General features: G+C 37.5%; 1 protein-coding gene across 1 annotated transcript; it reads right to left on the bottom strand.

Annotated features, from left to right (window-relative positions):
• Positions 1–4,874: 4,874 nt before the first annotated feature.
• Positions 4,875–7,757, bottom strand: LOC149379721 (uncharacterized). Its single transcript, XM_089603785.1, has 2 exons — positions 7,477–7,757; positions 4,875–6,832 (listed from the first exon to the last, which is right to left on the bottom strand). Exon 2 carries the CDS (start codon positions 6,718–6,720, stop codon positions 5,173–5,175), a length of 1,548 nt encoding a protein of 515 aa, XP_089459911.1. The 5' UTR covers positions 6,721–6,832; positions 7,477–7,757; the 3' UTR covers positions 4,875–5,172.
• Between the last annotated feature and the right edge of the window lie 6,229 nt (positions 7,758–13,986).

Genomic DNA, 13,986 nt, shown 5'->3' with positions numbered 1-13,986 from the left:
TATTAACAGAAGGTTGGCTAAAACTAAAACCCTTATAATAGTGTGGCTATATACCTATATAACCTTTTTTTTTGTCTTTTCCAGTGTGACTGTAAAAAAAAACTGATTCGAGTACTACAATGAGTCACATTCACTTACTTTCTAGCTCATATTTAAGCCAAATAAACAGTTTTTCAAAAATGTGGTTCAATTACATATAGATCAACCAAGTAGCAACCGGAAACAGAGCAATAGCTTCTATGAATTATTTTAAATGCTATTGAATAAGTTAAGTACCTGAAATCCTTAGGTACGAGCACCATCAAATTTAAGACCATCTCCAACTCATAACACCAAAATGGTGCAATTTTTGCAACAAAATGGTACAACTGTCACTTCAAACAGTGTTTTCATCTCCAACCCACAACACCAAAATCCAAATACCACATCAAAAAAAATATTCTCTTTTTATACTTTTTCATACTACTTCATATCAATTGCAAATTAACCCCTCTATTAATTTATTATGTCAACATATCAAATTAATTTACAATATTATTAAGCATTATGTTAATACTACAAAATGAATATATAAAAAAATTACCCTAAAAAAATAAACATAGTTGGATAACATTTATAGAATAAAGATTACATAAATACATTACATTTTATTGAGATTGTACTTTTATGGTTTTTAGTATATTGGTGTTTATATTATTTGATAGGTAACTGGTGTTAAATTAATGTTTTATATTTTCATAAATTATTTAAATAGGTTCAAAATTATAAATATATTTTATTTGAGGATGAGTTTGCAATTAATAATTTTGTTGCACCAAAATGGTGATAATGAATAGTGTTGCACCAAATATGGTGATAAACTATTCGTTGCACCATTTTGGTGTAAAATATGGTGTGGGTTGGAGCAAAACCTACACCAAATGTGTCACTTCCCACACAAAAATAGTGTGGGTTGGAGATGGTCTAAGAAGAAAATTAATAATCGGACCCCACCCTCGGATATGTAACATTCTTATCGAAATCAAGTAACTACCGAAACCCACTAATATAGTTGATCTTATTTTTTCGGTTGTGGGAGTAGAGAATCCCAACCACTCCTAATTCACAAAAGATATAAAAAAAATAGAGAAAAGAAACCTATTTGCCGGGAGAGAGGGGGAATAAAAAGCTGACCTTGAACGCGAAGAAGACCCGCGAGTTGCGAATCCCAGCCACTCCTAACAAACCAAAATCTTACAACCGCTAGTGAAAAAAAAATTGAGAAAATTCCCATTTTACAAAAGAGAGAGAGAGGGCCAAAAAAATGATGACCTTAAAGGAGAGGGAGATCTGATGGGCGAAAATAGGAAACTCCTTCTATCTCCCTGATTATTTTTGTTCAGCATCAAAGAAGAGAAAGAGCATAGAAAGATAGAACGACCGGTAAAGAGATGAAGTATAAAATGAATGATTTTTTTTTTTTTTTTTTTGCTCAGAAAAATGAATGATTTTTGGTGATATGTGTTTGTTTATAACCTCAAAGCATTATCTATTTTCACTGTAGATACCATTTCATCTAATGGTTCAAATTACTAATTGCATAATGACGAGGATCGGCATTTAATATAAATGACATAAAACAAAACGTTAGTCTCATTGGTCTCTTGGTATGGTTTGAGGGCTATGGGTCTGGGCCATGGGAATTGAGAAGTTCTGTTGGGTTTTGATTTTTTTTCTTGTTGGGATATGAAAAGTTGATGAGAGAGAGAGAGAGAGAGATATGAAAGGAGAGAAAAAAAACAATTGCCTATAATTATAATTATTGATAAATGATATATGGGATTATTCCTATTCTATGACTTGTACCATGATTTTGGACCAAAATCTACTAAACCCAAATAAATCCTAAACTATGACTTAATGAAATAAATAATTACATATTTATCTTTCATATTTAGTTTATTTTTATTAGTTAATTAATAAAACAAAAACAATTATTTAGTTTATATTATGAAAACAAACATCATTACAAAAATCCGGAGAGCAGCCCTGGGAATCTCCGACGCTGAAGCTCCTGGGAACGACGGTCATGACCGCCGGAGAGCAGCCCATGGCCATCCCGGTGGCGGCGACCTCGAAGTGTCCGCCGGAACAGCCCGCCATGGATTCCGCGTAGAATTTCTGTGGTTTTTAAAGTTAAAAAACAAAGAAAAAACGATTCTCGGGATTCTGGATAATTTTGAAAAGTTTCTGAAAATTTCTGGGTTTTCGTTGAAGATTTGTTGACGTTGATGTCAATAAAAATGCATATTTATTGACATCAATGTCAATAAATCTTCAAATGAATTTTCCAGAATCAACGTCTTCAACGAAAACCCAGAAACGTTGAAGATTTATTGACATTAATGTCAATAAAAATGCATATTTATTGACATTAATGTCAATAAATCTTCAACGTTTATGGGTTTTCGTTGAAGATTTGATTCTGGATAATTTTGAAAAGTTTATGAAAGTGTATGGGTTTTCGTTGAAGATTTATTTACATTAATGTCAATAAAAATGCATATTTATTGACATCAATGTCAATAAATCTTCAACGAAAATCCATAAATTTTCAGAAACTATTCAAAATTTTCCAGAATCCCGATAATTGTTTTTTAACTTAAAAAACCACAGAAATTCAACGACTTAAACACTTTGAATAGGATCAAATTTTTTTCATGAAAATCTAACCCTAAACTAAAAAGACAAATTGAAAAAACAAAGATGACGAACTGAAAAACGAAAAGAGAGAGTGGAAGAGAGCTGAACCCAAAATGAAAAGAAAGTCAAATAATTAAATAAGAAAGAAAATCAAATATTATTAAAAGTAATGGTATTTTTGTATTTAGTGAAAATAGGTAGTCATAACTTAGGATTTATTTGGGTTTAGTAGATTTTGGTCCAAAATCTTGGTACAAGTCATAGAATAGGAATAATCCCATGATATATTTCTATTAATGATTTCAAAGATTTTCAAGTTAACTATCAAAAGTAAAAAAAAAAAAAAATGATTTCCGTCTTATACATGAATACGAATAGTTCACTTCAGCTGTTTGATTAATATATCTATTATTATGCATCTACTATGTTTACCAAATATATATATATACATATATATATACATATATATATATATACATATATATATATATACATATATATACAGAGATGTCTCGACCTTTTCGGGGGCCTTGGGCAATCGATAAAAAATGCTTTTTGTATAAAAATATTTTGTTAATATAAAAATTGAAAATATCAATTTATAATAATTCAAAATAAAAAATTAAGTACCAATTTCTGCTACAACTAAATTTAATTATGTCATTATTATATATTTTCCTTGCACATAAAATGTTTTTTTTATTAACATAAATTAAAAATTTAAACTTTATTATAAGTATTTACAATGCTCTCTAAAATTTATATGAAAATATAATATTAGGCTTAAAAAGATATCGACCGAGGCTTGTCAATCTTAAAACTGAAAAAATATGCTTCTTTATTATTTGTTGAAAAAACATTTTTTTATATATATATTTTTTATTTTATTATTTGTAGTAGCATGTCTAATTGTGTGTTTTACGTAGATTGTCACACGATTTATTTCGTCTTATTCTAGAAGCAATACATAATACTTCTTTACATTTTTCGATTAATATATCGAATATGTGGGTTTTTTCTTTATGTTTTTTTAATAGAAGTCTGTATGCTTTTTTCGTTTTATATTTTTAATAGAAATCTGTGATCTTTTAAAAAAGAAAAAAAAAGCATGTGGGCTCCCTTTGTAAGAATACTCATTGTTTTATTTCAAGTGAACATGGTAAAAAGTTCTGCTAAAGCAAATATATGCTCAAAGAAACATATGGACTTAGCCAAATAACGAGCCTGTGTCTGGAGGGGGCCTGAGTCGATTGCCCCACTCGCCCCCCTCCAGCCTATATATAAATCTATTAGGTTTGTTGGTAGTATCAAACGGTGTATTTTGATAATGAAGAGATTATGTATTATTTATTATGACAAAAATCAATAATATGTACATAATTTATCATTATAAATATATATAATCATCTCATCTCAGCCGCGACATATCATCTCGCGACATCACGCGGGCGATTGTTATATATAAAAAGAAAGTAGTTGGAACTATTTACTCAAAGACAAATTACTATTATGCATGCAGTGAAATGACTTTTTTTCATATATAATAAATTTTCATTTCTGCCATTAACCTAACTCTCAGCAGAAGCTATTGGGCTTTTTATTTTATCCAAACATTAATGCAAACCATGTCTTCTTCCTAAAAACCCGAGATTTCTACAACATTTCTGCCTCATTATTTTCTTCTGCATTTGTTGTATATAAGCCCTTTTCTTCCCCAAAAATGAAACGTCATCCACTTTTCTTGCGAGCTTTGGTCTTCAATCAAGGTAAATGTATATGAATTCAAACTCCATATTTAATAAAATGATACAAATACAATGATTAAGTATCCTTATATTCAAACTCCATAGTTTCTTCTTCCATAAGTCAGACTTAATATCAATGGGAAAAAATCACATTTAGTTGAACAAATATTAGTAGGTATTGGTTTGAAGGAAGTAAATAAGTCGGATTATCTAATAACATTACGTTGAACAAAGATTAGTAGGTATCTAAAAAATCACCAATTTAATGCTTACTGGAGCCTAATTTGTGGCTTCTGCTATGAAAGACCTCACGCCGAGATTCCCTTAATTTCATACGTATTCTTTTGAGGCTCTGTGTTTCTCTTTGTACAAGTGCATGAGAGGATTGTGATCAAACTTGATTTTCTGGTTTACTTTTATGATAGTGAAACGTGCACAGCGTCAAAGTGGATAATGAACCATTACAAGTCTTCAATATTCGCTCAAAATATCATTTTTCTGGTTGTGTCGAATAAGGGGCTCTAATCCTAACAAAATAACCCGCTTTGAAACCGATCAAACACTCAGTGTCCTCTCTTCCTGTATGACTTTTAACAACCAAGCTTATATCACAAAACGAATCTTCTTTGCTTCAATGAAAGCAGCAAATTCCTCACAAACGACCAAAATCAGACAAGGTTTTCACACAGCAGTAGATATAAACACATACATGGTAGAGATATATATATCTTACATGGATTCTAGGTTATGTGGTATCTCTCTGTATCAACGGCGGCGAAGGCGGGGTCATATTTACCTCCGGAGATCCCGGTCCCGACCTCGGCTGAACCACTCGATCTTCTCGCGGCAGAGACGAGATCGGGAGCCCATCATCGAGTTTATCGGCCTCTTTCAAGCAGAACTTATCTTCCAAAACATCGTAAGAATTCCCGGTCCGAACCTCCTGAGCGAGAGAGCACCAGCAACAGCAAAGCCACAGAGCACAGTCGCTCAACGCGGGTTTCCCGAAACAGAACGTATAAGCTGGCAACCCGAACCGGTTCCTCATTTGGATCCTCCAAAACCCGCCGTAGAGGAGCCCGAAAACGCAGAGAACGAGCCCCGTGACGACGAGAGCCTCTCTGACGACCTCGTCGTCGATGTTGACCGCCGCGAGGCTGAATATCCAGAACGGAGCCGCGCAGAAGAGGGCGAAAGTCGCGATGTGGACGTACATGTTCCCGAACCCGAGCCTCTCCATATTCCACCCGAACACGCAGAACGTGCAGAAGAGAGAGAGGTACGCGAGAGAGATATCCTCCCAGAAGTCGAATATCCCTCCCCTCCACTCGGGTCTCGTCACGAGTACCACCGAGGAATCGCTCGGCGCGAATGAATATCTCCGCTCGAACGATTTCAGCCTCCGGTGGCGATCCACGGACCCTTCTTCTTCGTGCTCTTGGGCTTCCTCGTCCGGGCCCGAGTCGTAGTCCTTCCCGAGCGGGCTGACGATCTGGTACAGGCCCGCGATCGCCGGAGCGGCGATCGCGAAGGAAATGCAAACCCCGACCCCGAGAGGCGGTCTTTCGGATCTCTTGTACCCAATATTGAGGCCGCAGAGAGCGTATTGAGCGAAGCAGTTCAAGTGGAGAAGAAGGACCACGACCATCATGTGGGCCCACTCGTGGGGCTTGTAGGTCCCGTTCTTGCAGTAGATCGCCCTGAGCTTCGACACGTCCTTCGGGCCCCACCGGCAGAGAAGGACGAGGTGGTAGAATCGCTTCGGGTGCTGATAGAGGCACATGAGAGTGAAGAGCGCGTTGAGAATCTGGTTGTTGACCTCGAACCAGGCGTTGCGTTGGGTCTTGCTCGGGAGAACCTTGTTGAGCATTCCGGTCATGACGAGGAAGAGGATCGCGCCGGAGACCGCCACGACGACGATCCACAGAAACAAGGCCATGTTCATCGGGTCTCTTATCCACTCCTTGCTCATCTTCGCCAGAGAAGCCCAGTCGATCTTCCGGGAGAACACGCCGCTCAGGCGGTCTTTCAGGCCGTGTCCGTCCGAGGAGGCCACGGAGCGCGACATCTCGTCTCTCTCCTCGGCCAGCTTCTTGAACCTCGTCGATGCCGACCCGAACTTGAAGAATCTCGCTTTATCGGGACTGGCGGCGGAGGCATTTTTGAAATTCCTCGGGGGTTTTTCGTCTTTTAGAAGCGTTCTTTGGGAGGTTGAGATGTCGAGAGGGACTGGGGTTTTGCTGCCAGATACCTCGATCTCTCCGTTGGGTATTCCGTTTTCGGTCAATCCCATTTCTATGTGCTGAGATTTGAAGTCCAAAGGACTGGTTTTTATTCCTCAATGTGTCCAATGAGGTTGAAATGCCTAGCAGTACATCCCAACTCAGATGCACTTCTGCTCTATCCTAATAAAGCCATCAAAATTGGAAAGAAAAAAAGTGTTAACAAAAACAGAGTAAACAGAAGTCTATAGGTTAAATAATATTGAAAATTACTTGAAAGAATAAGAAACATGAAAATTAAATTTAGGATTTGACATTTGATATTGAAACGTGAGTGTTTGAAACACATACAACTCTCATAAATTAAACAGTTAATGAGCAACCTCCAGAAAGAAAAGAAACCGTCGACATAATTATTAAAGTTTTTATTTTTTTTTTATTTAATTTTTTTTTTTGCGCATAAATTTGAATTATGATCTTCGTTACGAAGCTAGGTTGAGGATTTTTAAAATAAAATTGCTACTTAATTTTTCAAATACTTCTGCAATTACATGGATCGACAATTACTTAAGCACTTGAAAATTAGAAGACCATTCTTCTTTCAAATGGACAGAAACGAATAATAAAGTGGAAAAAGAAAAACCTAAATACATCTTTCTCCCACAAAAAAAAAAAAAAAAAAAAAAAAAAAAAAAAATCTGATACAATACGAATTGGTACAACGGAAAAGTAAGATAAACGTAAGCAACTATTGAGGCGTGGCAAGAACAATCAAATTCGAAAGCTTAAAACGCAGAAATAGAGTCAAAGGTTAAGAAAAGCCATACCTACAGTGATACCGAAACAAAGGGAAGCTTAAAGAGACCTTGATATTTTGTTATTCAACTATCAATCAATATCTTCTCTCCCTCTCTCTCTCTCTCTCTCTCGCTGGCTTCTTCTTGGGCTGTGAGTTATACGACAAAAAGTTGAGTTTTGAGAAACGCAGAGTCTGTAAAGACAGCCTATGTTCTGTATTGCTCTTCACATTAAAGCGACATTCCGAATCTCGTCGTTTTTGGTAGTTGAAAAGAATAAATACCAGCAATGTTTCTTAATTCATTACATTGGCAACCAATAACCATGTGCAAAAGTTGATGATGGAGTCATAAACGGTCAATTTACTTTACATTAGTACCGTTGGGTCAATTTTAAACCCTTCTTATTAACGTTAATTAAACACATAATATTTGTTTGCTAATTTTCTGTAAAAAGTAAATGGTCAATCTGGATTAACTGAGCTTAAATTTAGTCAAATATTTTCAAACGATTTTTCTTGAAGTACATCTAACTTTTACATCTTTAAAAGTTCATAAACAATTGTCTAATAATTCATCTGTTTTTATTTTCTGAACAATTCAATCTTTATTTTTCACATCAAGAACAATTCAAATTCTTGTTTGGATGGCATACAAATACGAAGCTTTTTCAACGTCATCAAAATTTTCAACACAAACTCGATATTTTAAAATGAAACAAAGACTAAATTTTTTTTTTTTCTTATCTTTCCTTTTATATCAAACACCTTTGTTTTGCTTCCCCACTCGGTTTCCATATGACGTTTCCTCTTTATTTATTAAACTATTATAAAGTGTTCAAATTGGCATTAATTAAAAATAAAAATGTTATAATTATCGCTGTCCTCTCTTACGGATATTCTTAACTCATGTCGTTTAACTGTTCTGCCCTTTTCTTTAAGGCAGCTACAGAATCCAGCACCAATTAGCTGTCATTTTTTTTTCTTCTTTATTTGGTGCAAAACCAATCAGTCGTATTCTCACCCAAGATATCAAATAGGGAAGTATGAATTAAACAACAGAATATCTGATAGCTTTAGGTACACAAAACAATCAAACGAGTCGTTGATTAAATACTCCAACACAACACCAACCCCAACCCAGATTTGCTAAAAATTCCAAATTTAAAATAAATCTTGGAATTGACACATTATTGTTGAGGAAAAAACACTTCTATGGACCACAGTAAAACGCAAGAAAAAGAAAAAAAAAATAAACACGAAAATAATAGATGAATCACAAACACTCTGATATGATCCAAATGAATATAAACTGCAACCACAAATGCTCATTTCAATGCAATGATCAACTGTAACCCGAAAACCACACAATAGTTTGTTTTTTTTTTTTTTTCGTTTTTTTCTTTTACCATATTTATGTAAGATCGTCCTCCTCTAATTCCTTGGCCTTGAGTTTTTCATTTACCCTCGGCAGTAGGGTGGTCTTCCACGAGTCCTACACGAGCAAAACAACGGTAAATTATGGGTTTTCTTAAGGAACAAGAAACACGCAAGTGAAGAACCGTGATGATAAGCAAAAAATACCAGTGGGGTCATGCTATCGAACTCCTTGACCATATCAGTGAGTCTTGCCACGTCTTCCTCGTCCGTTGCGGAACCAATATCCTGCCACAGAACAAATAAATTAGAGTCTGTTGATATTAGTTGTGCCTTAACCACGGTTTTAGGTTAGTTAGTATACGTGTAAGCTAACTTGACCATGGTTTATAAATGGTTGATTTAGTATTAGGCTTAAGTTAGTTAGGCTGGGTTGTTATATGTACTGTGCTAACGGCTTTATTGACACACAGACACAAAGAAAAGAAAGAGAGAGAGAGAAACTGATTTAGAGTTTGAGCGAGAGAGTTGGGGAAACAATTCTTGGGTAGTTCATCTTCTTCTCCATCTCTGTTCTTAGGTTGGGAGGTCTCGGATTGTGAGATCACCAGGGAGAGTGTTTGTAACGGGTTTAATCATAGTGCACCGAATTCCGAGAGGGGAATTCCGGGGAATAGGTCGTTTTGACCGAACCTCGTAAACAATCTGCTGTGTTCTTGTGTGCTTGTGCGTCTGAGTTTTTCGTTTAGAGAGGAAGAATAACATAACAGTGGTATCAGAGCCTCGTCGGCGTTTTCTCTCAAATCACGCCTCGTGAAACAAGTCTTTTCAAGCTGGCGGAACAAGAGTCAACATCGGATCAGATCAAGAAAGAAGCCTTTGACCAAGAATCTGTGGAAGGTGGAGATACAGGGGCGATTCAGAGTCGAAGCCGTGGTGAAATCCAGTTGTTCTCGAATTCAACTCCGACGAACAACATGAGAATCGACATCGACAAATTTGATGGTTCTGGAGACTATCGAATATGGCGGAGGAAAATCAAAGCTCTTATCGCACAACAACGTCTTCTCAAGGCGATCGAAGATCTGATAATCTGGCCAGAAGGGACGACTGAGGATCAGAAGAACGAGATCCTTGAAACAGCTACAGGTACCCTGATATTTCATCTCTCAGATTCAATAATTCGCCAGATAGATAGTGATGATACACCGGCTAAAATCTGGAAGAGACTTGATGATCTTTTTCAAGTAAAATCTTTAACAAACAAAATTTTTCTGAAAGAAAGGCTGTTTGGTTTCAAAATGAACTCTTCCAAATCTTTAGATGAAAATCTTGATGAATTTCGAAAACTCACTATTGAACTTGCTAACTCTGGCGAAAAGGAATCAATGAGTGATGAAAATCAGGCTATTATTATTCTTAATTCTTTGACTGACACCTATAAGGAAGTGAAATATGCTATCAAGTATGGTCGAGCACAAATTACCCTAGATGAGGTTGTATCTGCTCTGAGATCCAAGGAATTTAAGATAAAATCAGAGAAGGCAACCTCATCTGGAGCAGAGGCACATTATGGGCAGGACAAGGGTCAAAACAAGAATCCAAATAAGAGTAATAAAGGAAAGTCTAGAAGCAAGAGTCCTCAAAAGTCATCCAGATGGGAAGGAGACAAGAACTTGCTTCTATTGCAAGAAACCTGGACACCTAAAGAAAGACTGCTACAAATGGCTGAAGAAGGAGAAGGATAAGACCAACACAAGCACCAGTCAACAAGATTCAGCAAACTATGGGGATGGATATGACAGTGGAGAAGTCCTGGTCATACCAAATCAAAAGGAGAAAAGTGACTGGATCTTAGATTCTGGTTGTACTTATCATATGACTTACAATAAAGATTATCTTACAGATTTCAGGAGACTCCAAGGAGGCAAAGTTGTGCTAGGAAACAGTGACACTTGTCTAGTGGAGGGTATTGGCACTGTAAACTTCAAGATGTTTGATGGGTGCTGCAGAGTTCTCAAGGATGTGAGATATGTCCCTAGCCTCTCAAGGAATCTGGTGTCTCTGGGAGTTCTTGATGATTTAGGCTATAGCAACAAGACTGAGAAGGGGGTCATGAGAATCTCCAAGGGGTCTATAACAGTCATTAAGGGAGTCAAGACTGATGGCCTATATTAAATTGTTGGAAAAACTATCTCTGGCTCAGCAGCAACAGTGACCAACTCACCAAAAGATCTCAAAGCAATCATGTGGCGCAGAAGACTAGGACACATTAGTGACAAAGGCCTCCAAGTTTTGAAAGACAGTCAATACTTTGGTAAGGATAAAATCTCCAGCGTTGGCTTCTGTGAACACTGTGTTCTGGGAAAACACCACCGTCTGAAGTTCAAGGTGGGAAAACACACATCTACACGTATCCTTGAGTACATCCACTCGGACTTGTGGGGCCCTGAAAGGAACCCTACTCATGGTGGTAACGTGTATTTTCTTTCCTTAATTGATGATTTTTCCAGGAAAGTATGGGTCTTTTTGCTGAAAAATAAAAATGATGCTTTTGAAAAATTTAAGAATTGGAAAACTCTGGTTGAAAACTTGTCTGATAAAATAATAAAATTCTTGAGGACTGACAATGGTTTAGAGTTTTGCAATGAGGTTTTTGACTCTTATTGCAAGGAAGCAGGTATTCAAAGGCATCACTCAGTGAGACACACTCCACAGCAAAATGGAGTGGCTGAAAGAATGAACAGGACTCTACTAGACAAGTCAAGATGCATGTTATTCAGCTCAAGGCTACCTAAGAACTTCTGGGGTGAAGCTGTTGTGACAGCTGCTTATCTCATCAATAGGAGTCCATCCAGTGCACTTGAGTTCAAAACACCTGAAGAGGTGTGGTCTGGTAAAATACCTGATATTTCACATTTAAGAATTTTTGGTTTTTCTAGGCTATCCTGATGGTACTAAAGGCTATAGACTGTGGGTTAAGGGTGAAAGAGGTTTTAAGGTCATTAATAGCAGGGATGTTATATTTAATGAAAATGTTTTTCCTTGCCTTGATGATTCTGATATAGTATCTAGTTCTGTGCCTAGTTCCTCTAACCTCTTAGGTATTGTAACAAGTGAAGTTACAAATCTTCAAAGGCATGAGGTGGCTCATCCGGTGGAGCCTAGACAAACTCCTCGACCGAGTCATGAAAGTGATGCTGAAGAAACATACAGTGCACATCAGACTCCAAAGAAGAATGAAGACTTTGAAGAAGAAAGTGGCCTCAAAACTCCCTCAAGTTACCAGCTAGTCAGAGATAGAGAAAGAAGGGAACACAAACCTGTTGAAAGATATGGGTTTTCAGCTTACACTGAACTTCTTGCCTATGCTTTCATGGCAGCAGTAGAGATCAGTAAGACTGAACCAGAAACCTTCACACAAGCCGTGAGGTGCAAGGAGTCCAAGCAATGGAGACTTGCTATGAATGAAGAAATTGAGTCACTTCACAAAAATCAGACTTGGGAAGTGGTAAAGAGACCTAAAGACAAGTCTACTGTTGATTGCAAGTGGATCTTCAAGGTGAAAGAAGGGGCTGTGGATGGTGAACCAGTAAGGTACAAGGCTTGCTTAGTGGCAAAAGGGTTCACACAAAAGGAAGGAATTGATTACAACGAGATATTCTCACCTGTGGTCAAGTATAAGACTATAAGGGTGATGCTATCTCTTGTAACTCAATTTGATTTTGAGCTTGAAAAGATGGACGTCAAGACGGCTTTTCTTCACGGAGACTTAGATGAAGTCATCTATATGGAGCAGCCTGAAGGGTATGAGCATCAGAGGAACAAGACATGGTGTGTCTTCTCAAGAAATCCCTATATGGACTCAAACAGTCTCCTAGGCAGTGGTACATTCGCTTTGACACCTTTATCACTGCACAAGGCTTCTGTAAGAGTTTCTATGATCCCTGCCTGTATTTCAGAGGGTCAAGTCCTTTAGACTCAGAGTTTCTCTTGCTTTATGTGGATGATATGCTCCTCATCAGTAAAGAAAGGCACAGAGTGAACAAAATGAAGGACTTGCTGAAGTCAGAATTTGACATGAAGGATCTTGGTGCAGCAGGGGAGATCTTAGGGATGAGGATTGAAAGAAACAGGAATGAATCAAAGTTGTTTATGAATCAGCAAGGTTACTTGGAAAAACTGGTTGAAAAGTTTGGAGTTGCAGGTGCTAAATGCAACAGTTTACCTCTTGGAAACCATGTGCAGTTGTCAAAGTCTCAGAGTCCAACTGATGATGAAGGAGTTCGGTTTATGGCTGACAAGCCTTACTCGAATGTGGTTGGGTCTGTCATGTACGCTATGACTTGTACGCGTCCTGATTTGGCCTTTGCCATCAGCTCTCTCAGTCGTTACATGGCTAACCCAGGAAAGTTCCACCGGTTTTCAATTATGGGATTATTGAAGTACATAGCAGGGTCAACTCGAACTGGCTTAGTGTACTGTGGTAATTCAAATGAAGGGGTAAGCCTGCATGGTTTTGTGGACTCAGATTATGCAGGTGACAAGGACACAAGAAGGTCCACGTCAGCATACTATTTCCTCGTTGGCAAAAATTGTGTGAGCTGGAGATCTCAACTGCAATCAGTGGTTACTCTTTCAACCGATGAGGCTGAATATGTAGTTGCTACTGAAGCCGTAAAAGAAGGGATTTGGTTACAAGGGATGCTCAGAGAGCTGAAATTCTTTATTGGAAAAACAACCATATTCTCAGACAGTCAGAGTGCTATACATCTCTGCAGAAATCCTGTATTTCATGATCGAACGAGACATGTTGAAATAAAGTACCACTTCATCAGAGAAAAGGTGGGACAAGGAGTGGTGGATATACAGAAGGTTGGGACTGAAGACAATCCAGCAGACTGTGGGACGAAGGTTCTTCCACTAAGTAAGTTCAAGCACTGCTTGAAGTTACTTGGTGTTCAAGCAAGAAGATAGAAGGCTGAATGATGATCCTCTCGGAGCTATGCACTGTGATTGGTGGTCAAGGAACAACTAAGGTGGAGTTTGTTGATAATAGTTGTGCCTTAACCACGGTTTTAGGTTAGTTAGTATACCTGTAAGCTAACTTGACCATGGTTTATAAATGGTTGAGTTAGTATTGGGCTTAAGTTAGTTAGGCTGG

Source organism: Urtica dioica, chromosome 12 (assembly GCF_054948205.1).
Source record: "Urtica dioica subsp. dioica isolate 48M chromosome 12, U.dioica_male_clone48M_v1_H2, whole genome shotgun sequence".
Classification (NCBI taxonomy): Eukaryota; Viridiplantae; Streptophyta; class Magnoliopsida; order Rosales; family Urticaceae; genus Urtica; species Urtica dioica.
This window is presented reverse-complemented; position numbering and strand designations above follow the sequence as displayed.

Excerpts from the sequence above, each read along its gene's own strand:
- LOC149379721 (XM_089603785.1), bottom strand. The coding sequence starts at position 6,720 with ATGGGATTGACCGAAAACGGAATACCCAACGGAGAGATCGAGGTATCT.